General features: G+C 39.7%; 1 protein-coding gene across 2 annotated transcripts in view; it reads left to right on the top strand.

The window, feature by feature from the left end:
• IL23R (interleukin 23 receptor) overlaps positions 1 to 18,067 on the top strand; it is a 54,167-nt gene extending 36,100 nt beyond the window's left edge. The window contains exons 8-11 of one of the 2 annotated variants that reach the window (XM_065898240.1): positions 8,581 to 8,670; positions 10,989 to 11,094; positions 13,590 to 13,680; positions 17,245 to 18,067. In XM_065898240.1, the coding sequence (XP_065754312.1) occupies positions 8,581 to 8,670; positions 10,989 to 11,094; positions 13,590 to 13,680; positions 17,245 to 17,895 (938 nt within the window). In that variant the 3' untranslated portion in view covers positions 17,896 to 18,067. The remainder of the gene's footprint in view (positions 1 to 8,580; positions 8,671 to 10,988; positions 11,095 to 13,589; positions 13,681 to 17,244) is intronic. The other variant, XM_065898249.1, reaches the window with a different exon arrangement.
• Positions 18,068 to 26,945: the final 8,878 nt, after the last annotated feature.

Below are 26,945 nucleotides of genomic sequence, written 5' to 3' on the forward strand. Positions count from 1 at the left end.
TCTGGAATTTTCCATTTAATATTTTGGGGCCCAGTTGACCAAGGTAACAACCCAAGGAAAGCAACACGTTGGATAAGGGGGGACTCCTGTACTAAAAAAGAAAAAAAAAAAATCAACCTTAGTTGATTACTTCCTCTTGGGCTTTAACAATCACATAGGAGAAATTTCTCTAGATTACAGACTTTTTCTATACTGGTATAATAACAAGAGGCTAATTCAGTGACTGAATCCAGGTGACTTCAGGATAATAAATAATATAGTAACATCTACTGGATGCTTATTGTGTGTTGGACACTGCGATAAGGATTTTACTCATCACTGCAGCCCTATAAAACTGTTATTCCAGCTGTGCAGATGAAGAGATGAGGCTCAGGGAGGTTAAGCGGTTGGCTGAACATTATAGCGCTGGTAAATGGTAGGGCCAGGGCATAGCTCAGGCTGTAGGATTCCAGCACTCACCCTGTAGCTCTGCTGGTCTCCTTCCTAAGAGACCTAGGAGGGTCCCATGTCAACCTTCCCTGGGCCACCTAACCATATTCTCCTCTACACATTAGCTAATATGCCAACATAACTTCATTTAATGTAATGCTTGTTATGAAATGCAAATAAATGAGAGAAGAGGGAACTGTAAGATGCTATCAACTATTTCTACTTTGGCAATGAATACAAGATGTGGAAGCACGTTTGGGTTAAAGTGATGAGAATGAAACAATGGAAACCTTGGGATAGGATAGTGCAGTCTGAGATGAGGACAAAGTATACACGGGAAAGGTTGACCTTGCCCAAGACAAGGCACCACAGGGAAATGCATAGTGTGTTTTTCCAGCTGGCCCTGGCTCAGGAAAATGTCCTGAAAGCAATGTTTCTCAGAGCGGGGTCTGTGGACCATCTACATTAGAAATGCTTGGTACTAGTTTAAAATACAGATGCCTCAGCCTCTAGTCAAGTGATACTTCTGCAGCGAAGTGTAAAAACCAGTGTTCTGGAAGTTGGACACACCCTTTAAGAGGGAGAAGTGTCATGAAGGGTGTGGGTAGGAAATGTGGACAGAAAGGGGGAGAACAGAGTGCCCAAGCCATTGCCTTGGTAAGAGTGGTTCTGGGGGCCAGAAAAGGGTGGGCACATGAGAGTCTCAGGCCTCTCTCTCTAGTACTCTCCGGTTCCCTCTCTATTCCTTTTCCTCCTGCCCACCGCTTTCTCAGTCACTGGGCACCCCAAGTCTCTTGGCAGCTCAGGATCCCAAGAAGCACGGGATGCAGGACCTAGGCTCCAGTAAACCATCACATCCCACATTACCCCCACTGCCTACACCCTCCCCTGCCTCTGGGTGTGAGGTTTCAGCAGGGGCTCTGAAAACCTTCAGGGGCTGCTGAAATGGCAGCTTCTAGACCACCAACCTGGATAGTCGCTGTAAAAATTTCTGGGGTCTTTAAGCAGTACAGAAAGAGCCCCAAAGGGGAAAAGATGGTTTGTCAGCATAAAAAACCAACACTGAAAATGTGACCATGAATTCCCTACTACCAATGTGAGAAGAGGTCTTCCAGGCAGGAATGTTTTTCAATTCTGCATTGTAATACAGATCCGTTTGTAATGAAGAAAAGGTAGAGGCTTCTCTAATCCCTTTAAAGACAAGTCAGAAGCCTGAGGGAAGGGCAGTCACATTTCATAATGACTAATTAACTTGCTTGAATTGCAACTTGCAGTAGAAAAGTTTCCCAGAGAACTCATATTCTGTTTTTTTTTTTGACAATTCTCCAGAGGAAGGCAAGTATAAGCAAGATATTAAACCACATCGTACTTTGTTCTCACAAAATACTGTTTGTTGTTGCATTACCAGTGACTCAAAGATTCTCATTAATTTTCCAGGACTTTTAGTGGCTTTTTAGCCACTAAAACAAATGTTATATCAATGGAACCAAATATAGGTGGTATTAAATATAATGCAAATTAGAAGTGGCACACAGACACATAATGTACTCTTGCAAAAATTCTGTCATTTGTAACTAGAGATTTCTGATTCATTCATATTGAGATGGATTATAAATTTGTAGATTTGTGGTTACTAAACTGGGTTAAACATATACACAATATTCCTTGAAATACTAATCATTTTAGACCCTTCATCTGGATTTATTTAATCTTTGGGTCCTGTCCCTAATAAACCACCAGGGTTTTGTAGAATAAAAAGCAATTCATAAGAGTTTCACAATTTCTCTCAGGTTTGCAATCCTGTAATAGAGAATAAAGATTATGCTTTTTCATGAGGAAGTAATAATCTCCTGTATTAGTTTCCTATTGCTTCTGTAAAATGTTAGCATAAATTCAGTAACTTAAAACAATACAAAGGTATTATCTAGTAGTTACGGAGGTGAGAAATCCAAAATAGATATCACTGGGCCAAAACCAAGGCATCGGCAAGACTGTGTTCCTTCCGGAAGCTCTAGGAGAGAGTCAGTTTCAGTGCGCTTTCCAGACTCTAGAGGCTGCCTGCATTTCTTGGCTTGTAGCCTCATCTTTCATCTTCAAAGCCAGAAGTATAGCATCTGCCAATCTCTTTCTCTGACTCTGACCCCCCTGCCTCCTTCTTATAAAGACCCTTGAAATTTTGTCCCTGTAATTTAGGATAATCTCTCCATCTCAAATCCCTTTTGCCATATAAGGTAATCTATACACAAATTCCAGGGATTAGAGCATGGTCATCTTTGTGCGGTCATTATTGTCCTACCATGTCTCCTCACCTAACCACCCACTACCAACAATTGCAATTTTTACCAACTACACAAGTTTTCACTGTGATTAGGTACAAGCAAAAGAAATAAAATCTGGTTCTCTTAAGCAGAAAGAGAATTATGGGAAAGATAGCTGGAAAGTAGTAGAAAGGCTGGCAAAATGATCACAGGCAGGATCCAAGGGCTGCAGGAACTAGAACCACAGCCAAAATCGCAGCCTAGGAAGAATCTGGTGAGAACTCTGCAGCTGGCACTGTGGTCACTGCCACTGCCTGCCCTGTGCCCTGGACACTCCATCGGTGCTGCTGTTACCAGACCCTGGATATAGCTGTTGCACCCATATTGGATTCTAAGCGATTTCCTGGAGCTGTGTGTCCTGTGCGAGGTGGGGAGGAGGGCATCTGATGAGCTAGGCTCAGGTCATCTGCTTGCAGCTACTTGCTGGCTGTGGGGAGAGGGGGCCTCTGCTCCATTGAGGCTACCACAGTGGGAAGCCCTACTGGCCTCCTACCTACACTAGGATGCCCACAGAGTAAGTCCTGGTGCTGGGCAACTGAAAAATGGCAAATGTCCACTAGACTGTTCAGACTCAGGAACAGGAACACGCTGGCTTGACAGCAAGATTGCACCTCTGAAGAATCCGAAACCACTGGGTAAAACTTGGAAGCTGCCTATTCTTGCACATAGAATTTTGCTACACTTTGACATCAGACCCTCACCTCTGTGTGGTCCATGTCACTCAAGAAAATGTCTAGGTGGCTGCTGCTTTTTACCTTTTCCTTCTCTTATTCTTTCTCTTTAACAATATGATTGCCATATACATATTTCTTACCTTCTTTACTCTCTATGTACCAAGTACTTACAGCCTAGGAATATAAACATGAAGACGGTCCCTTGAATATGCCTAGGCACGACCTCCTATCATTAATATACAAGGATAACACGGTAACTCATGAAATGATTCATTGTTTGACTTGTTTTGCGAGGTGTGATAAAGAGTTTGTTCTGATGTATTGTTTTCTCTGCCCTGGGCTTCTGCTGCCTATTTGATAGGTCTGGCCACTGTCTTTTGCTTTGCCATCTGACATGGACTGGGGTCCAATCTTCACCCTTGGCCCAATAATGTTGAATTCCAACCACAGAGCTAAATTGGCCTAGGGAGATAGCATGTAAATGCTGTGAATAGCTAAGATTATTAGAAGAAGGAGAATAGAAAGAAATCAAAAGGAGATGTTTATGTTTTAAGAAAAACAAAATGGAAAAAAAACCCTTCACTAACTTGAAAAACACACCTTTAATATGGTTCCTCTTTCTTAAATATCTAGAAACTTCTGAAAGAGAAAGATCTAGAAAGGTCCCTGTGTCGGCTCTGGTCAAACCTCTAAGAAGCAGGCCTTGATTAGTGTGGCTCTGACACCAAGACTGGCAAGGACAAAAATAAACAAAGGAGCATTATAAATGTCCATACCCTTTGGCCCACTAATTCCACTTATAGAAATCTAGCCTTAGGAAATAAGCAGAGCTATGGAAAGGAGTCTTATGTACAATGATATTTATTTAAAAGCTAATTATAAAAGTAAGAATTTGGTAACAATCTAAAAGTCCAATCATAGCAATAGCTAACGCTTATTAAGCTTTTAATTTGTATAAGGCATGGTACTAAGTGCTTTGTATGAACTATGTCATCAAACCTCATGAATGAAGCGTTGTTATTACCCAATTTTACAAATGAAGATACTGAGTCACAAAGCAGTTAAGCAACTTGCCCAGGGCCAAGCAACTCCAAGTGGTAGAGCCGGGATTTGAACTGAGTTTCATCTGAATCCAAAGCTGGTATTTGAAATCACCAAGCTATACACTTTTTTAATGGAGGATGATTGAATAAACACAGTACAAACATCATGAAATATTACATTGCCATTAGTATGATGATTTTGAACAATTTTTAAGAAAATTTAAAAATGTTCATGATATAATATTAAATTTAAAAATCCCAGACACAACATTTAGTAAAGAGCATGATCTCAACTAGGGTACAGATATACACAAAAGACTGTTAACAAATGTAAAAATATGATTGTTTCTAAACAAATGTAAAATTGTATTTTCTTTTTCATACTCTTCTATACTTTTCAAGCATCCTACAGTTAGCAAGTATTGCTTGTATAAAAGGGAAATAGTTGGTGTTCAGAAGAAGATAACTCTAGGCTGGAAGAGTCTGAGAATCAGTGCTCAATGGGTTAGCCCAACCATCGTCCATTGTGGTGGGTTCTGAGCCCTACGAGGCCAGGCAGCTCTAACACACTGGCCAGCCCCCAGGGAGCAATGGCTAAGTCTCAGCATGGGAGCACTGCTTGCAAGGCTGACTCAGCTGCTCCATCTGGAGCCATCCTGCTACAAAAGTGAGATTATTAATTAATGGAGCAGAGACCAGCACAAATTACATGCCAGAACCAGGTAGGAATTTTCACTCTTGGACCTCTACCTAGGTGACTTTGGACAAGTCATTTATCCTTTTTATGCCTTTGTTTCCTCATCCATAAAATGAGGACAATAGTACTATCTACCTGATTGGGTTGTTGTAAGGATTAAGTGAGAGAAAGCATGTAAAGTCTAGTACAGTATCTGGAACATAATTAGTACTCGATAAATCATCACTTTAAAAGAATAACAAAACACACTTTGCCCCATGGTAGACGTAGAGGGAAAGGCTGAGGAGGCTGATTTGACATTATCCCTAAGAAACAGATGGAATACATTATCGCTAAAACTAATTCCTTTTGAGTGGATTTGATTAAATTAAGCTGGTATTGGGTAGGCCAAAGAATGTAGTTATGCTTCTAGTTTTGTCCAAGAACAAGAAACTGCATCTTTTTTTAAAACCATTCTAAACTCCCTATAAACATACTGCCTTCTGTTAAGACTAACTCTAGTGTCCAATGTCAGTGTGTATAAGTTATAGAAAAATTCTTACCAAATTAGAGATGATTTGGGGTTTCTGAGTATACTCAAATATATGCTGTGAGAGTAATAAAGCATAATTTAATATTCCGCTGCAGGGACAGAACTGTCTCTTTACAGACATAACACTGCAGATATTAAATAAATAACAAAAGTACCATGAGATTTTCTTCTAGCATTTTAGGCAATACACTGATGATTAGAGTTGATATAAACAATGTTTTTCAGTCATGGCAAGTGAATTAGGGGGATGTATTAGAGTTTTTTTCCCTCTCTCTTTTATTTTTCTTATTAAAATTATTTTTTCCTATTATAGTTACTGCTTTTATAATGAAAAATATTAAGTATGATTTAAGAAGAAATGACCTAGCCACTTGGTGGCAGTATGTCATGAAGATAATAGTCTATATGGCTTCATTTCAGTCCTTCGCTTAAAAATTTTGTCATTGACATATATACACTACCATGTATAAAATAGGTAACTAATGAGAACCTACTGTATAGCACAGGGAACTCTACTCAATGATCTATGGTGACCTAAATGGCGAGGAAATCTAAAAAGAGTGGATATAGGTACAGCGTATATACATATAACTGATTCACTTTGCTGTATAGCAGAAACTAACACAACATTGTAAAGCAACTATACTCCAATAAACATTAATTAAAAAAATTTGTCATTGGCTTGATCTCTTCTCTGACAGTTTTGTTTATAAATTGTCTTACTTCAGATATCTGATTCTTTGTGAAATTACCCTCTTACAATTAAGCATCTCTTTTAACTGACTTTAATTTAATCTAATTTAAATTAATACACCTGGTTGATTTGAAACTATGATAACAAAAAGACTCTAAAGGAAGATTATGTTTATTCTCTATTAGGGCTAATAAAGCCCTAGTCAGATATGAAAATTATTTTTATGTGATGCAAATTAATAACTGACGTTTCATGCCAAATAATCACCTGTAGTTTATACAACAGAATTATATTAACCTGTATTAAAAGCCAACAGCACCATATATATTTTTAAATAAAAATGCTAACTTTAAAGTAATAAAAGTGAAAACAAAAATAATCCAGCAACATATGCTATAAACCCATGATTTTGCAAAATTGAAAGTTGTGTTACATTTTAATGTAATATTTTTCTTAAAATTTTAAACTAATGTAGATGCACACTCCTGCTTGGGCTCCCTGAGAATGAACATAAGCCTGTAAAATACTAATTTAGATGAATAAACCTGGCTGTTGACCACTGGGGATGGAACCACATACTTAGGGAAAAAAGAGACATAGTGAAGCACTGAGGAGCCAGAAAGAGCTTCTGATTTGTCACAATCCACAGTGAAACATTTCCCTCTTGCTGTGGAGAAGTGAGAATAAAAACACAGGAAAGAACTTTTGGCTTTTCTGATGTTTTCATCTTCTAAAATTCCCTACCCATTGTTCTTAGAAAACTACTCTTCAATCGAGCCTGTGTTTGCACCCAGATCAGCCTTTTTAAAACATTTCCAAAGACCCATAGGAATCTTTTTATCGGAACTCTGTGATATTTTTCTCAAAGAGAGTTGCCCTGGCCACATAGCTTGTTATACAAGCCTATGATATCTCCGTAGCAGTTAAGGACACCTCAAGTTGTGATTTCTCCCTGGCCCCCAAAGTGATTCTTTTAATAGAAGAATTTGAACACTGAAATCAGAATGACTGAATAAATAGGGCTTGAGGCCCTCTTGGAGATCCAGAGCTTAGAACCATTTTCATGAATATCTTCTGTCAGCTGGGAGAATTGTGTCCTTGAAGTCACCTCTGGCAGCTTTTAATTATCAGGAGGGAGGAGGTGGGTAAGGAAACTCCAGGACTCTTTTTTTTTCTTTTATAAATTTATTTATTTTATTTTATTATTATCATTATTATTTTTTTTGGCTGCATTGGGTCTTCATTGAGGTGAGGTGTGCGGGCTTCTCATTCGGTGGCTTCTCCTGTTGCAGAGCACGGGCTCTAGGCGCACGGCCTTCAGTAGTTGTGGCACGAGGGCTCAGTAGTTGTGGCTCCCAGGCTCTAGAGCACAGGCTTCAGTAGTTGTGGCACATGGGCTTAGTTGCTCCGCGGCATGTGGGATCTTCCCCGAGCAGGGCTTAAACCCGTGTCCCCTGCATTGGCAGGCGGATTCTTAACCACTGAACCACCAGGGAAGCCCATCCAGGACTCTTCTGAGTTCAGGCTGAAAACAAGTTAGCTACCAAGGCAGCTGACCCCACCCTGGTCAGAAGATTTCATTAGCAGTGTTCTGACAGGCTTTATGGGTAGACAGTGCTGGCCAGGATCCTTGCCCGCGGGGAAGGAGCAGAGGGAAGTCATTAATGGCATTCCACCCTTATGTTATAACCTCAAAGTGTCTGCTAATCAAAACTGGGCTTCTTATATGAAGCCAAGAGGCTGTTCACAAACAGCATCTCTAAGACTGTGCAAAGGCAAAAGTGACACATCTTGGAGGCTCTTAAGGAAATCTAAACTTTATTGCATCATCTATTGGAAGGAATCAAGTAGAGACCAGTTGTGTGTTTTTTTCTGGCTCGGTGAATGAAATAAAGCTCCTTGGAATTTGTTGCCTAGAAGCCTCATGAAATTAGTGGACACACCTTCAAGTCTTACAAACCCTAGGTAGTTTTTATTGTCCTTTGAATGTTTCCTCCTTTAGGAAGACACACACACACACACACACACACACACACACACACACAGACGTTTTGCTTTTACTCCATCTTTCCAGTCTATTAAAGTTACTGGTTTGCTTTAATCATCTCCAAACAAGTGAAGAAACTCTCTTAGGAAATTGGGTAACCTGAGTGCAAAAAATAAAAAGCTGACACTATTTTCTTTTTGTTTAAGTTCCCCAGGTCACACTGAAATCATTTCAACATGATACTCAGAATTCTGGGCTTCTAATTGCTTCCATCTTTGAAGGACACCTTACTTCTGGTAAGAAAATACTGCTTAGGTTTGTTGAGTAGTCTTTACTAATCATCCATTGGAATGCTCCATACTGAAAAATCATGTGTCAGGCATACGTTTCTTGACAGTAAGATATGCCACATGCTTTCCATAGGAAAATAATCAAACAAAAATCTGCTTTAAATTGAATGTAAGGAGTTGTTTAGGCAGATTTTGCCAGCTTTGCTCTGGGTTAGATACACGTTCAGTTCAATTGCTGCTGGGGCTCAAGACCTCAAAAATTCTTCCTAAAAAATACCATTATTTGAGTGTCTACCATGTGCTAGGAATTTCATATACATCATCTTTTTCAACCTTCAAAATCTTCATCAATCTTCAAAACAACCTGTTGAGGTAAGTGCTATGTATCTATTTTACAGATGGGAAAACTGGAGCTCAGAGAGGTTGAGGAACTTGTTTGGACTAAAATTCAAATCCAATTTTCAAATCCTGAAGTCTGTGCTCTTTCTCTTATACAAACCAGCTCCCATTTTATTTGTTAGTATGACTTTGTATTTTCCATTGATAAGCATATCTAAATGTTTCAGGCATAAAAAAGGTATTAGATCAGGTTGTAGAGCATTTATCTCCTTGCACAGAAATCTGGCAAAGATAGTATAAAAACTTTGGCAGGTGATATTGACATTCTTTGGACTTCTGTTTATTTATTCAAAAAATATTCTATGTTGCCAGGCGCATATTTTATGTGCCAAGCACTATTCTGAGTACTGGGGAATCAGCAGTGAAAAAGATGAACAAAGGCCCTGTCTTCATGGCGCTTCCATTCCAGATAGACAGGGTGGGGTGGGGGAAACCACAAACAAAAAAAAGGAAAGGAAGGTGGCAGCTAGTGTTATAAAGGAAATGAAGCAATGTAAGGGTACTCTGAATTTGTGTTATGTGAATCAATTTCAGGCCAAGTGCTTAGGTTCAGCACAGATCCCTAATTACAAATGCCTGCACAGACCTGCACCTTGATATTTCTGTGGGAATTGTGGAGGCTAGGAACCCATGGCTGCTCTGTGAGATAGGTATTATTTTACAGAAGAGGAAACTTGAGCTTCAGCAAGTTCATTATTATGCTCTGATGTTACAGAGCTAATAAGCAGCAGCATCTAGTTTGAACCCAGGTATCTCAGGTTATTCTCTTGGTGACTCCGCTCTACTCCTCAAAGCCCTTTACCTGGCCCCATGTTAACTTGGGAATTCCTCATTCTCCTCCAGGACTAATGCACAAGGATATGTGGAAGCCAGTACCTCCCGTTAGTTGCTTGAAATCCTTAGCAATAGTATTGTAGTCCTAGGAAAACACTAATTCCATACCCCACTGGGACTTTGGAGCGAAGTAAGCCACACTGGCCCTGGCCCACCAGTGGCTTTAGGAGAGGGGCTGGACAGCGTGGAGACCCCCAAGTTCATGTTAGGTGCAGCTGGGGAATAACTAGGGCAGGGCCAATTCAGTGTCTGACACATGGTAAGTATCCGATAAACGTCTGCCAAAGCTGGGGAGGAAGGAGGATGGAAGGGGCCAATATCCAGCATGGCTCAGAACCAACTCCAGCATGACAAGTTATGTCCAAATTAAAGTTTACATTTGAAAATAGAAAATAGGGTTTTTCATGTACTAGGGAGAAAATAGGATGAGCCTGGTAGGTAACACATGCCGAATATAATAATTATTTAAAGATTACAGGTGATTAATTCCACTTCAAAATTCAAAAAAAGCACTGTTTTTAAAATAAAATGTCAGTGTAAGATATATGGCAATTTGGATTTCTCTCTTATAACAAATATTGTTCTAAGTAGAGTGAAGGTTCTTTTTTAGCAGGAAAAAATTCATGAACAATAAATTTCGAAGAATGGTGACAAGTTGTACATAACTTCTGTCTTGTACAAAAGGTTAAAAAAAAACCAACAACTCAATTGTGATTGTGGCCAGCTTTAGACTCTGTTGCAAGCAGTTGGGAATTCGCACTCGTGCCGAACAAACCAAGTGATGTTTATCACTAAACTTTTTTTATATAAAATATGCAAGCACAAGCTCAGAAAAATGTCTAATGCTGACCACGTTTGCCAGAGACTCAATTCACTGACATCGGATATATGCAGCCCAATTCCCTCAAACAAAAGGTATTGTGCAGTTTGGAAGGGCAGTCACTTTACAGCCCAAGGTAAAGGTTAATTTTATTTCCCTTTCCTATTTCCTTTGAGATCAATGACCTTCACTTGGAGCAGAGTAGAAGAACAATGATTCTGGCGTCACATAGATGGAAATTATACCTAAAATTATTTTTCTTTCCTCTCAGACAATAGGCAACAAGACATTGGGCTTCTATTAGGAATGGTCTTCTTTGCCGTTATTTTATCAATTCTTTCTTTGATTGGGATATTGAACAGATCGCTCAGAACTGGGTAAGTTTTTGTACAATTTGTTTTCTCATTTAGACATATATTGGTACCATCAAAATGTAGTCAATTCTATGATTTACTAGAAAAATTCATCAACATTTTTCTTGAGAGAAAGACAAAAGAAACTGTTCAATGAGTACCCATCCATGCCAAACTATTTACAAATGTCATTCGTTTAATCCTTGCAAGATCCTGCCAGAAAAGCTCAGTGGCCTATTTTACAGATGACTTACACGAGGCTTAGGGAGGTTAAGTGCTCAGCCCAAGGTCACCAAACACTAAGCCAGGAACAGCTGACGTCTCAGCCCATGTTCTGTCTTTCCCTACGCAGCCTTCTCATTGTGCCCTCAAGTCTGTCTACAGTGCCTGAATTCTTCACAGTAGTTTAAGTCGTAACCTACCTCAAGTTCTACCCAAGCAAATCCCCTGAATCAATGTGAAGAGAAGTGTGGCAATGTGTGAATTCATCACTTTGATACCAATCGTGTTAGTGTTTTAGCATCCAGCCCCAATGCCCATTCCCCTTGGCCTCCTTCAGTCATTTTTTTCCAATATGGTATTAGTATAATAAAGATCAATGCCTAATTATTTTAAAATGAGACTTTGAGGGAAGCAAGGCCTTTGACACCCTAAATCTTACCAGATGCACTGAGTATTTCTAATTGGTTAATAAAGTTGTTTGAGGTGTCAGTCCCCCAGTTCGTCCAGTGAGGCACAAATTTAACACATGTGAATGTTCTTTGCCTAATTGGCACTGAGTTTCTATTTCTTGCCATCACTTGCTTCCTGAGATAATCCTTCTTTCTTTGAAATTTGTAATCAAAATGCAGTAGAGAGATTCAGAATGAGCTATTGTGAATAAGGTACACTAGTGATATATTTTTTAAATTTACATAGGCTTTTTCCTCAAAACCTAAGCTTTTAAATTACACATTAATAAATATATCCCTGGTACCCTTGTGAGGTGAGAAAACTAATATGGAACCTTATTTCAGGTTGTTTTAAAATATACTTGATTATAAAACCCTTTGAAATATCTTAATGTCTAACTTGTAGTGCATAAGCATATTAATATTTGTGTTATTATCCAAAGATGTCCTAGAGAGTGTAAAATTTTAAATAACATTAAGTTTGTTACAAACTAAAAATTAACTTCCTACTGGTAACGATAAATAATAAAACAATTCTTTGCTAATTTAATTATTTAAATAAGCATTCTTTTTAAAAAGATAAAACCAGAGATAATTCCAATATTACTATTTTACATATGAGCAGATACTGTTTTTACTATAACTTTACATTATTTATAAAAGCCTTATTTCAGAAACAGAACTGGAAAATGGAGAGCAAAACAATTTTTAATATAATAAAAACAAGAGTGGTATCAATCTATCTATATATATACATACACACACATATATATTTTTCTCACTGTATCAATATGCTGTATAAAAACTTTTCTTCAATAGCATGAACTTACTAATTTGGTCTCATTTTAGGTATACAAAGGGAGTGTGAATTATTTAAAAAACTGAACCATAAAACATTGTATAAATATGTGTAAAGAAATTAGTTTTTACCCTACAGTTCAAGGTCAAACTGGGCAAGCAAATTTCATGCAGCTAATTTGGTTGTTACTTAGTAAAAGTTCTTAGAGAAGCTGCATAAGAGTCTGATCTGTTGTGCTGCATTGTTAACACATAATAACGTGCCAGAGATCAGTGTAGTCTCTTCGAAGCTCCCGGGACAGCCTTTTTGCTCAAATCCGTTTTTACGTAAATGCAGAAAGTGCTTTCAACACAGTGGCAGTGCCAAGGGGTAGCTTTGGAGGAAAGGTGAGGTGTTCACAGCTTCTCACTCTTCCTTCCACCACCCGATCCCAGAGATCCATAATAAGCACACAGCCTAAGTAAAAACTGGTGTCCTCACCATGCCACACAACTGCAAGCCAACTTCCCAGGACTCCTGCTCCAACTACATAAGGAAAGTCTGGAGCCACCACTATCATCTCAACCTTATTTAGAATCATTACAATTAGAGGAGCTCAAATATTATAGTTTTATTATATGACATTCTCTTCTTTAATATTTCTCTGTGGTTATGGTCCCCTTGGAAAGTTTTACAAAGTATCCCTTAGGTTTTACAAACTTTTCCACACCGACATCTCCGCTTTTAATGGTTTGCCATATTTAACATGTGTATAGTTTCACTTCCTGGGTGGTTCTCCCATTTATCTTGAATCTAGTGTGAGTGTTTTGTAATGTTCCGGCTTATTAGAGACAGGCAGAGCAATAGAGAGAAGAGGATAATCTGAAAAGATATTGAATCAACTTCCCACATAACTTTTTAAAGTAAGAGATGGAAATCTTAGTTTCTGCATCGGAAAGTTTGGTTTTAATTATGCATTCCATTCTAGTTGATTTCCTAATCTCCTAGATGATTGCCTGCACCAATCCTCAAGTAAGATGCTTATTCTTAGTCATTTTTTTGTTTTTTAGAATTAAAAGAAGAATCTTATTGCTAATACCGAAGTGGATTTATGAAGATATTCCTAATATAGAAAATAGCAATGTTGTGAAAATGCTACAGGTAACCAAACACCATCAAATACAAACTAAATGGCAGCTGAAACCAAGAGTGCAGTCCAATAGTTAGAGTAGAATTTCCATTCAAATAAAGAAATATGTGTGCATATTTGCACAACTGTATGGCTTATGTAGAGATAAAATTATACATATTTCAAATCATACTTAAGAGAGATAAGAAAATGGACTAAGGGAAGAAAAGAGAGATGAAAGAGAGAAGCAATGCCATTCAAAAGAGAAGAGTGAATGGAAGATTGTAAGCCAGGTGCCAGAGCCACTTACTTGGTGGCCAAGCAGTTGGAAGGTGTCTTCAGGGACAAAAGGAAGAGGGAAGAAAATCTCAATAGATCGAGCCTCAGAGACACAAAGGGGCTTCTGTTTTACATGAGAAGCAGGTGGAGCCCAGGGAGGACACCACTTTGCTCCTGAGACCCAGTGGAATTAGAGAAGATGAATGTGAGGGGACTATGGCAGATGGCGTCACCAGGGGTGGGCCAGGTATCCAGTGTAGCAAAGAATAGAAGGGTGCCCCAGGAAGACCCTGAGGCTGTAGGGGACTTTGCCAGTTATGGAGGAGCTGCTGCTGATTATGGAAGAGGGGAAGTAATCTGCTATGTGTGCTCCTACACTTTCTGGCTCTCCAGCCTGGCTGTCAAGGGGTTCAAAACTCAGTTGATGGGACAGACACATCATTCAAGCATTGCAATGCAGTGACGTAGTACAGTAACAGAGATGAGACCAAACATGATGAGAGTATAGAGGAAACATATTAAAAGACAGGAAGGAGTTGCTCAGGAGAAACGGAAGACATTCAAAATAGACAGGCTACATGAGCAAGGGCACAGAGGTGAGAAGACCATGTTGGGTGTTGCTTTGTGGAAACACTTGATGTGAAGAGTGACTGGAATAATGTGGGAATGCAGAGTGGGATCAGATCACAGGAGATCTCATTATGGAACTCAGACTTCATTCTGCCAATCAATAGTTTTCAAACTTGAAAAAAAGTTATTTTTAGCCTAGGAACCCTTTGTTCAAATGATGTGAGGAAGACAAGTATTTGTAAAACAAGAAAAAGTGGCTCTTTTTGGAGATCTAGTGAGCCCGTTAACCAACTCCTTCCCTAGTCCCAGGTGAGTCCCTAAGGCAACAGTTCTCAGCCTTGGTTGCATGCTAGAATCCTGATTCCCAGGCCACAACCCAGGGTCTTTGGGGGAGGGAGGGCAGGGGGAGACCCAGGCTTCAGCAGTTTCCAAAGCTTTCCAAGTGATTCCACTACACAGCCATGCTGAGCACACTGTTAAGGGGTTGAAAACTATTGCTAAAGCCAGTGAGGAGTCAGTGAGGGTGTGTCCATTGGAATAGGAATGGTCCTAGGAAAGAGGCAGAATGGGAAGGTAGAGAAATGAGCATCGTGAGTTGTGGGCCAAGTGTCGAGAAGCAAGGGTCCTTGGTGCTGACTTTGTAGAGGGTCTGTAACATAAGAAGTGGAATTCATCTGTGGAATGTGACAAGGAGTAGGTCACTGGTGGTCCCGGCTCAGGGGGTCAGTTAGAAGTGAATGGAAGGGGACTGAGAGTGGAGACATCTTTTGAGGAGTGTAGTCTAGAAGGGAAGTAAGAAAGGGGCTATGCTGACACATGATCAAATACTCTCAATACTGATGCGACGAATGTATTAACAGTAGCTCCAGAGCAGTATGTACTCAGAAGCGTGTTTGTACTAAATTGAATGGGCTTGAGAGGACTAGTATGGGGGGAGGGGCGGGGGAGGGAGGTGACTGATCAAGCACGACTATGAGGGGATGTGGAGGAAAGTCTCACCTGGAGCAAGAGGAGGGATCCTTGTCTCTGGATCCTTGAAGGAGAGAAAGGGTGTGGACGTGGTTGATTTTGAAGGAGGTAACGTTGCCTACACAGTGGACGGGTGGTCTGGAATAACTGAACCCATATATAGAATAAAGTACATAGTTAACAGCTGACTGAAGGACAAGTACATAGTCACCAAACTACAACTAATAAATACTGTGGTCTTGATATACATTCCACTTAGTCGTTCTGTCTTGCCCCCCCACTAGTTATCCTAGGGAACTGGGGACACTCTGTGATTCAGAGCATTGTCCCTGCCCTTGTTGTGATCAGATCCTCCTCTTCCTTTACTGTCCTCACACTGGAATAGTCCCTGTTGCTCTTCTATGTCCTTCACTACGGTCTGACTCCCATCCACTTCTCCACTCAGCTGCCAGCCTGAAGAGGGGAAAACACCGCCTTCCTCTCAGTTTACTATAGCAACTCTAGCTCCTTTGACTGCATCTGACCCATGACTACATGTCTGCCCTTCCCAACTCAAACCTGGCAAGTGCCTTGGGGAGGCAGAGTCGATGAAAATTTGGATGACCCTTCATGCTGCTTTATTCAAGGTCTTCGTCTTTGTCAAACTTCCTTCCCATTCTGGGCTCCTGGAATTAGAAATGAACCTTAGGGTTTCCTTCAGATGAGGCTTTGTTTTCTGCCCAAAGACTAAGGGGTAGTGTTCTAGTCAGTTCAGGCTACTCCAACAGAATACCATAGACAGGGTGGCTTAAATGACAAACATCTATTTCCTACAGTCCTGGAGGCTGGGAGGTCCAAGATCAAGACACCAGCAGATCTGGTTCCTGGTGACAGCTCTCTTGCAGATGGCTGCTTTCTGGTTGTGTCCTCACATGGCAGACAGAGAGATCAGCTCTCTCGTGTCTTTTCTTATGAGAACGCTAATCCTATTCATGAAGGCTCCACCCCCATGACCTAACTACCTCCCAAAGGCCCCACCTCCTAATACCATCACATTGGGGGTTAGGGCTTCAACATATGAATTTTGGAGGGACTCAAACATTCAGTCCATAGCAAGTGGCTATAATTTTGTAATTGTGTTGGGTGGGAGTTATTTGCCCTGGGAAGCCAGCCATCAGCTGGAAGGCTTCGAGTCCTTTTCTTACCAGAAGAGTCATCAGGCTTTTATACAAAGAAAAACTTTCTTCACCCACCCTCCTGACTGATCATCACAGACATGTCTGAATTGTGAGCAGCTAGCTGCACCCCTTTAGAACCACAGCACAAAGCATTTACTACAACTTTATTCTCAAATGGAAGCAAAATAGGATTCTCATGCACTATCCCCCACCGCCAACTTTCTTTTATTTAAGCAACAAAGTATTTTCTTGTAGAAAGGAACTATAATATTAAGATATAGTCCAAAATTTTAAAAGGTCCTGAAATAATTTGCAAGTTAATATGAAATAGGCTTCTTTCTCTTTAAAATTTTTAAATAAAGGCATGTGCTTACAGCATGGACTATTTTTATTACTCCCTTCCTTCAGTCTCCTCCTGGGAGAATTTAACAAACATTTGGAATGGAGCAGGGTTAACAAAAGACAAAAGGAGGAAATCATATGGGAAGCGAAACAATATGAAGAAAAATGAGGGGGAAAGGAAAGTTGAGGGAAAACAAAACTCCAGTCCTTACTCAATTATCCAGTTGGCTCCTTTAAACTTCTTTTGTAAAAAAAAAAAACAATGTCTTTTCTTTCTAGGAAAAAAGTGAATTTATGAATAATAATTCCAGAGAACAGGTCCTATATGTTGATCCAGTGATTACAGAGATAGAAATCTTTCTCCCAGAAGAAAAACCCATGGACTACAAAAGGGAAAAGAACGCAGGATCCGTGGAGACAAACGACAGCCTGCAAAAGTCACTACTCACCAACACTACAATTGTATATATTCCTGATCTCAACACTGGGTATAAACCCCAGATTTCAAATTTTCTCACTGGGGGAAACCATCTCAGCAAAAATGATGAAACAGCTTCCTCACCTCTGGAGCCACCAGCTGATTGCTTAAACCTGGGAAAGAATGCCAGGTTTAAAAAATATCCTAATTTTTCTTTCTCTGTCTCAAGTATGAATTCGCTAAGCAACACGCTATTTCTTGAAGAATTAAGCCTCATTTTAAATCAAGGAGAATGCAGTCCTCCAGACATGCAAAACCCTGTAGAAGGGGAAACCACCATGCTTTTGGAAAATGCATCACCAAATGAAACTATTCCAGAACAGACCCTGCTGCCTGATGAATTCGTGACCTGTTTGGGGAGCATGAACGAGGCGTTACCATCCATAAATTCTTATTTTCCACAAAATATTTTGGAAAGCCACTTCAATAGGATTTCACTCTTAGAAAAGTAGAGCTGTGTAGTCCAAAGCTGCCTTGCAATTTGAAGATGGCTCTCTCCCTCAACACAAATTTAATTCTGCCCTATTTTTTTTATTGGAGAATTAAGATCTAAAGATAGAACATAATTCATGGCCACAAAAGCAGCAACAATATTAGGGATGCCTCCTATATTTTAGAAGATGTATCAACTATATCTTTTTAAATTTTCCTCATTACAAGGCACAAAACAGATCTCTCTTTTGTATGAAGGATAAATAATACAAAATATGTGGTAGTGAAATAAATGCTGAAAATCGTTCTTTGAAATTGAGATATTAGTATTCGCTTACAAGAGGAAAAGCAAGTTTAATTTTCATTTTATTACTTAGTGTCCTCTCGAGTAGATAAAAATACAGCCCACAGACAACAAAATAGGTAAGGGATGGAAACAGAGGAACAATTAATTGCATGTTTACTGTGTTGGGTTTTTGCCCTACTACTTTCTATTCAGATGTTAAGAATTTGATCTTCCTTATTTTGATTTTGGACTGAGAGAGTTGTAAAACAGTGATGTGTGGAAATCATGAGATAGCTGTCTTCATTCCAGTTCAGAGTGATGGCATTGTTCTCCTGTGGTGTAGTTGGTGTATTAATTACACTGTAGTAGATTTATTGAGGTAGAAGATCAACAAGGTGTAATTATTTCTTTTGTATTAGATATCTGTCTCAAAATTATTGTTAAACCAGGTATTTTTCCAAATCTAGGATGGCAATACTTGCCACACCTGTCACTGCCCCATATCCTATGTCTCCTGTAAACATCACCAACTCATCACCACGTGCCTTTCTGCTGAGCCCTAAGGTGGCCTCAGAATCCTCACAACAGTGCTCCTCATGGCCACAGTCAATAAGGGCTGGGACTGGAGATGAACTCTATCTGCCAACCAGGTCAATATTGGAAGTGGGTGATCTTAAAAATATAAAATGCATATTTTAATTGAGAAACGGTACCCAGCAGACATCTCTATTATGATTAATTTTTACATCAGGAGGAACTTTTTTCTAATGATCAGAACAATATGAAAATTGAATAGATTACCCATTGAATTTCTCTTCTTCTAACAGTTGTCAGCAATAATTTATATTCAGATTAAATAGTTTTATTTTAGCAAACAAAGCAGTTAATCAAAAAAGGACCAGTTGTTAGCACATAAGCAAGCTATTTTGTTTTGTTTTGGCTTTTGAAAAAAAGAAAAACCACAAAAGCAGTTTTGTTGTCATTAACTGTCCCCATGGGGCTTCCCTGGTGGCGTAGTGGTTGAGAGTCCGCCTGCCAATGCAGGGGACGCGGGAAGATCCCACATGCCGCGGAGCCGCTGGGCCCGTGATCCATGGCCGCTGAGCCTGCGCGTCCGGAGCCTGTACTCCGCAACGGGAGAGGCCACAACAGTGAGAGGCCCATGTACTGCCAAAAAAAAAAAAAAATGTCCCCATGAGGAGGATGACCACACATCCTGGTTTGTCCTGGTTTTTGTCTGTTGTCCCAGTGTTAATTTGGCCAGTGTGCCTTTTCCCTCTCAGAAGCATCCCTTTGGATGATAAATCATTTGGTCACTCTATCTATGAAGGCTGTTTAATGTCCAACATATAAATAATTTATCACAATTCATCTCTTTTTTTGCCTTGATGGTCCTCTTTATTTTATATCATTTACTAAAGCCATTGTGCTCCAAAATGAACATACTATTGGTGTAAAAAATATATCTCCTGCTGTGAAATTCTATTCTGTTTACCCTAAAATATGTATATATTTGTTGTACTTCACATATTCTGAAAGATGTATATTTTAAATCACTAATGAAATGCTAACATTAAATATCTTGACTTGTAAATGATCATATGCCTTTGTGTTATTCCTTATTCAATGGGAGAATATAATGAAGCAAAGAGGCGGGTAGTATTTGAGATAGAAATACCAAAAGACCAAGATGAATCTTTGATGTTTACCAATCTGCTGAAGACATCTGTTAACAAGTGAAAAATATTTTCATAGTGTATTTCAGTATAACTGTAACCTGCCACACATCAAAAAAGCTTTTGTCAGGCTTATAGGATTGCAGCATTATTTGATCTTCTGTGTGTGCTTTCAATGCAGTCAGTGCTTCCTTTAGAACATCTCCTCCTTGTCCCCCTGGAGCAGAAAGGGGGCTGCTTTCTCTTCCTATAGTGTCCTTCTCACACCCACAACACGTTAAGAATGGAGGAGACACTTCCATCCACGCCATTGGCCCTTGTTGGTCCCAATGGACTAAAATTTGAGGCTATACCTATAAACAAAGCAGTATGCTTGCCACTGCCCCAACTCAGAGAAAATTTCAACTGCTTCATCACAATGCAACCTTGGTAAACGGCAAAGGGTTTTCTTTCTATGATTCTTTTTTTTTTAATAAAGTTATTTATTTTATTTATTTATTTTTGGCTGCATTGGGTCTTCGCTGCTGTGCGTGGGCTTTCTCTAGTTGCTGTGAGCGGGGCTACTCTTTGTTGTGGTGCGCCTCATCATCGTGGCTGCTCTTGTTGCAGAGCATGGGCTCTAGGCACATGGGCTTCAGTAGTTGTGGCACGTGGGCTCAGTAGTTGTGGCACGTGGGCTCTAGAGCACAGACTCAGTAGTTGTGGTGCACAGACTTAGTTGCTCCACAGCACGTGGGATCTTCCCAAACCAGGGCTCAAAGCCATGTTCCCTGCATTGGCAGGTGGATTCTTAACCACTACGCCACCAGAGAAGCCCATCTTTCTATGATTCTTATTCAACAAGTATTCACTGAAGTGTTGAATGCCCCTACTATGTGTAAAGGCACTTTGAACCAATATAGATGTTAACAAAACCAGCCTAGTTCCTGCAGCCTTAGAGCTTATATTCTAAAAGCAAGAAGCAGATAGCACATGGAACCAAATCACTGCCCTTCAGGGAGCTTTTTGGTGGGGAAGAGGGTGAGGATAGGAGATGGAGAGAGGCAGAAAAAAATAAAGAATAAAAATGCCAGATAATGAGTGCCATGTAGAGAGGTAAAATGGGATAATGTGATAGAGAAGGACTTGGTGGCCACTTTGTGCTGGGCAGTCAGGGAAGGTCTTTCACAGGAGGGGACGTTGCAATCTGAGGTAGGAGCTGCATGTGAGAATCAGCTTGCCACTGATAAGTCCCTTTTATAGAAGAATTCTCCAGAGCTAATGTCTCTACTTCTTTCCCTCCTGGACAAGTTGCCCCTAACCGCAGACCTCTGCCACCTTTCCCTTCCTCAGTCAGAATTTTCTGTAGCTTTAGGGGACAACTTTGTATCTTTTCATCTTTCCATCTAGCCCTTGGGCTTATTATTAACTTTCTCTGAGTCTCACAATCTAAGTTGCTGCTTCCTAAATGAATGTGTCATACTTATTGGAGTGGGTTACGGAGAAAGAGGAAGAGAGAGAAAAAGCCCCTCAAGATACCATCGAGAGGAAAGAAGGGGAGAGAAATACAAAGAAAGAAAGGTAGATTAGTATGCAGTGATGCTGAAGCAAAATGGAACACCTTGGTTCTGGACAATACTGAAGCTGATTAAGGGACATCTAATTTCCTCCTGTTCTCGAATCTTCTTTGCTCCCTACCTCTCTTTTCTTACACAGAAGCGATATAGGGAGGAAAAATTGAATTACAATTTGGGGGTATCTTCTTGGTTTGTGTGTGTGTTTTATCCTTTTTTAAATTAGGAATTTGTTTTTGCCAGAGTTAGAAATAATATTGATGCTATAAGAGGGCTATAGAGTTTTAGCATGCAGTTTTTGGGTAACATGGGTTGTTGTTTGGCCCTCCTGGTTCAGTCAGAAGGTGTTCCCAGCTTCTTTTCTTTCCTTCTATTTTCAGTCCCTTTGACATAGAGGCAGAAGATGACTATGGCATAGGGCAGAGGTTTTCAAAAATAAATTTTAGCAGCTGATCCCCTTTCTCCAAGTGAAATCTGTTGCAGAAACCCCAAATAAAAAACAAGTGAAAGCAAATATTCTGTTGAAACAGAGGGTGACGTTCATGCTTGTCCCCGCTACCCCTCCTCTGTAGCTCCTGCTGAAGCAGCCTATCCATCCATGCATAGGCTTGCATATGAAAATCCAAGGCTGGGGAATTTCTAGTCCACACCTGGGTGATCCGGGTCCTAGCCCAGCCTTGAGAAGCCTGTACCTCAGGATTGAACAAAACTCCCCATCTCAGCCACAAGGTTGCCTAGCAGGCAAAGAGGACCAGAATTCCCTCGAACCTCCCTACGCTCTGAATGACTTTGTAAAAAGCTTTCTCTCAGAGATTACTAATAGAGGTGGTACTATATGCAATAATTAACTTGTTTCTTTCCAATTACTTCATCGTAAATGTCTGGGTTTTGTTCAAGTTTATGTTCTTTTTGTGATTACTAAGAATAAAATATTGTGTTGTGAATATAATTAGATTTTATAAACCCAAAGACTGCCAAATTGTGCTGCAGTTTATCTCTTTATGAAGTAATCATACCAATTACAGGGAGATGATGTTTTAATGGAAAACATTACCCACTTGGCAGACACTATTGATTTAAGATAAAAGAAGTGATTAAAAACAATTTATGGATCTCTCTTGGGTAAAAGCATGAAACCAATAAAAAATAATTGGATTCTGATTCATGGAGTGGATTGTGTGCAACTTTCTTGGATGCTATCATTAAGGCAATATTACAAGGATATCTAACAAAGGTCTGATAGACTATTATGTCTCTTTCCTACCGCTAAGATTATCACCATTAAATCCCAATTAATGTTTCATGTTAGGACTACCCTAGCCACTTTGCTAATTTCACTTTTGAATTTAATTTAGGATAAATAATCTGCATCTTTTATATACAGAATTTCCATCGATTTTCTGAAGATGCATTTCCTTTATGTTTATGGTCAGGAAAACAACTTATTATCTAATTCTCATAATTAGCATTTAGCAACAAATTAAGAACTTATTCTTAAATGGTCCCTTTTTGTTTGGGGTAGGAAGAGGATTCGCACACTAAGCAAGTGTTGCAGAAACACAGTTCTTGAGATCACTGGTTCAAAAATTCAAGCAAAACAAAATGCAGTTTTTAACCATAAAGGCATACCTATAATTAGTGACTTTGTCAGAGCACAGGAAGGAAATCATAAATAGTCAAACACTGGAACCCAAGTGTGAGATGCGGAAGTCCATAAACCTGACTGTTTCTTTCTGTTCACATCCTGCCTGAGAATTTTATTAGAAGTGAGTGAGAAAGAAAGAGTACAGTAGTAAAATATATATATAGTTTTAAGCTATACAGTTATACATGAAAGAAACAAATCTAAGCAATACCAATGTAAATGGAATGAAAAGTGACAGTGCCTTTTCCCACCCCTGCTTCCCATGTGTCATCCCCATCATCAAAAATAGTGACTCTCAACAAGTTAATGGTGTTCTTTCCAATATGTTTTCTACCTAAGTGGTTAACATATAGTATTATTCTGTGACTTTTTATTTTCACCTTGGAAATTTTTACGTCATCATATTTAACCTTATCTTACTCCTTTAAACAGTTGCACAGTATTCCATAGAATAAATGTGTTTTAATATATTTACCTATTCTCCTGTTACCGGATATTTAGATTGTTTCCAATTTTTCACTAGTATACCCATTCCTGTAATGAATCCTCTTATATATGTCTGTACACACATATGTGAGTCTGGGGGAAGAGACAGATACTTAAATGGAGACAGCAAGAATGGGAATATGAGGTACCTGAGACGAGAGGCAGGAAGTGTCACTAGACTTGTGGACTGAAGAGGAGGAAAAAGGACTAGAAAAGTTGAAAAGCATGCATTTTAGGTAGTGCAGGCTGCTCATGTCCACCTAGTAAACAACACCAACCCTAAACTCTCATCATACTCCTGCTGTTTTCTTTTCAGTGTTCATGATTTCATGGTAAACATGCAAAATTTGATATTCATTGGATACTGGCTGATGTGATGCTTATTTAAAACCTCTTCTCATCTGGATTTAAACAAAGTTCAGCACTCATTTTACTTTGGTATTCAACGTAGAATATTATTTTAGTAGCTAAAATTGAAAATCACTTGTATTTCATTAAATGAGATTAGGATTTTAAGAAGCTGCCAGCTGCCAAGTGTTTGCAGGTTCATTTTTCCTTTTTTAGTATTCATTGCACATTCCACCCAGCATGCTACTTCGGAGATTCCACTTGATTGAAGAGAGGCAGCATATGTAGAACCTTGTGAGGGATGAGGAAGGAGCTCGCTAAAGCCCAGAGTAATGGAGAAAAGCAATTTGAATGCAACAAACAAACCAACCCGGAAACACTTTGGAAAAATGCTAGACGTTGGTTTCAGCCTATCCTCATAACGTTAATGAAATGATGATTTTTAAAACTCCTATTTTTTCCCCATTTTGTTTCCTTTGTTTTACTAAGCATGGAAATCCTTCTGTTAAAAGTCCAATTTTTTTAACAAAAAATTTGCAGAAAAGCATGTAGAGCTACAAATACAACTGATGTTGTAAATAGGTGGACTAGACTTTGTTTTATTTTCCCTTTAAGAGCTTGGATTAAGGTCAAACAATCAGGGTTTTTGAATCTCAAATCTACCACATGCCAAGTGTGTGACCCTGGGCAATCACTGGAGTTTCATGTTCTCTCTCTTCATCCTATTTTCTGGGACAGGGACACGGATCTTGGCGTACCTTGCAGAAGAAGATTTGACTGAGTTGACTACTCTCTCCTTCCTGAAACGCTCTCCTCACTTCACTCCCAGGACACCACTAGCCTATGACCTCTTTCTCTGGCTACTCATTCTCAGCCTCGTTTTCAGGTTTCTCCTAGGTCTCTCTGTCACATAAATGCTGGAGGCCCCACAGCTCAGGCCTTTGGTGATCTCGTCCATTCTTGTGGCTTAAAGCACTATCTACATGTCATGAAAACAGATTAGCCCGACCTTGACCCTGAACTCCAGACTCATACATTCAATTGTCTGTCTGACGTGTCCATTTGCACCTCCTCACAGGCTGTAAGATCCAATACAAGATGATCTCCCAAGACTTCTCTTCTCACAGGCATCCCCATCTCAGTAAATAGTACTGCTCACAAATCTTGGTGTCATCCTTGATTTTTTTTTTTTTTCTCTTACTCCTCATGTCTACTCTTTCAGGAAAATCCATTTACCCCACCTTTAAAATATATCCAGAAATTAAATCACTTCTTACTACCTCTGCTCGACCACCCTAGTTCAAACCACCATCATCCCTTGCCTGGGTCATTGCAAAAGGCTCCCACAGATCTTCTTCAATAGAGTAACTAGATGATCCTGCTAAAACAATGTTGTCTGTTCAAAACCTGTCAATGGCTCCCCATCCCACAAACAATAGTAGTCCAAGTCACTACAGTGACCTGTGAAGGCCTACCTGGTGTACCTCTCTCTGTCCTCTGGCCACCTAGCAAACACCTCAGGGCCTTTGCCTTGCTGTTCCCTCTTCCTGGAATGCTCTTCCCCAAGGTTGTTGCATTGCTCACTAGCATACCACCTCTGTACCTTCCCTGGTCACTCTATCTAAAATTGGAAACCTGCCCCCCATACTTCCTACTCTCCTCCCCTCCCTTTTCTTTATTTATTGTACTCACCACCATCTAAAATCAAACATATTGCATATTTCATACATTGTTCATTGTTACCTACTACAATGTAAGATCCAGGAGGGCAGAAATTTTGTCTGCTTTTTTCCCCACCGATCTTTAATGCTTAGAAGAGTGCCTGGCACATCGTAGGCGCTCAATAAATATTTGTTAAAAGAGTAAATGAATAATAGACAATGACACAATTTATTAATTCCATCCGTTTCCCATGAGAAGGAAAACAATATTACATGAAGGCATCAGAGAACTTTCAGGCCTCGGTGTGTCTTCTGAAGCTCTTCCCTATAGTCTATTATTTTATCATCATCATTGTTGTTTCTCTCTAAGCTGCCACAGTATAACTGATGAGAAAGCAATACACAATGTAAAAATATGCATTTCTCTTTTCAACTCTGCAGTTTTCTTTTATTTCCTTGGATCATTTCAACATGGCAGTTATTTTTAACCACCTTTTTAACTTTTGACTGAATTCCTTACTACAAATAGATTCATATGGCAGAGTTAATAACACCTCAGTGAGCAAACAATACTTTCCGGGCTTCCCTGGTGGCGCCGTGGTTGAGAGTCCGCCTGCCGATGCAGGGGACACGGGTTCGTGCCCCGGTCCGGGAAGATCCCACATGCCGCGGGGTGGCTGGGCCCGTGAGCCATGGCCGCTGAGCCTGCGCGTCTGGAGCCCGTGCTCCGCGACGGGAGAGGCCGCGACAGTGAGAGGCTCGCGTATCGCAAAAAAAAAAAAAACAATACTTTCCATTTCTTCAGGAGAAAATGTTTCTAGCTACCACACTAATTAGATAGCTTTCTCTGATAATCAGGAGCAGAAAAATTGTGTGGTGTGTTAAAGAAAATGAGCAAACCAACAGATGTGCTCACCTTACAGGACATTCATTAAATAGCTCACTAATAAAAAAAACACCAGCTGAATTCTGAAAGACCAGGCATTTGCGTCGATAGGAACTTTGGTGTAAAGAAAATCACTATATTCAACTAAAATAGTAGAGATAATACGTAGAATATACTTACTTACTTATTACTTTTCTAAATGTCATCTATTTTGTTTCAATCTAGCCTGTTAATTTTTTCAATGAAGCTGGGGTCGGCTCGGTGATTTATGCAGTGTGGCAGAGCTGGGGGCACATCCACTTTCCTGACTCTTACTCCAGGGTTCTTTTACCACCTAAACCAACTTAATCGCTTAGAAATAGACCAGTAGTATGGACTTGGAGGGCATTATGTTAAGTGAAATAAGTCAGACAGAGAAAGAAAAATACTGTATGATATCCCTTACATGTGGAATCTAAGAAATACCCAAACTAGTGAATATAACAAAAAAAGAAGTAGAATCACAGATTAAAGAACAAACTAGTGGTTA

Source organism: Phocoena phocoena, chromosome 1, assembly GCF_963924675.1.
Source record: "Phocoena phocoena chromosome 1, mPhoPho1.1, whole genome shotgun sequence".
NCBI classification, from domain to species: domain Eukaryota; kingdom Metazoa; phylum Chordata; class Mammalia; order Artiodactyla; family Phocoenidae; genus Phocoena; species Phocoena phocoena.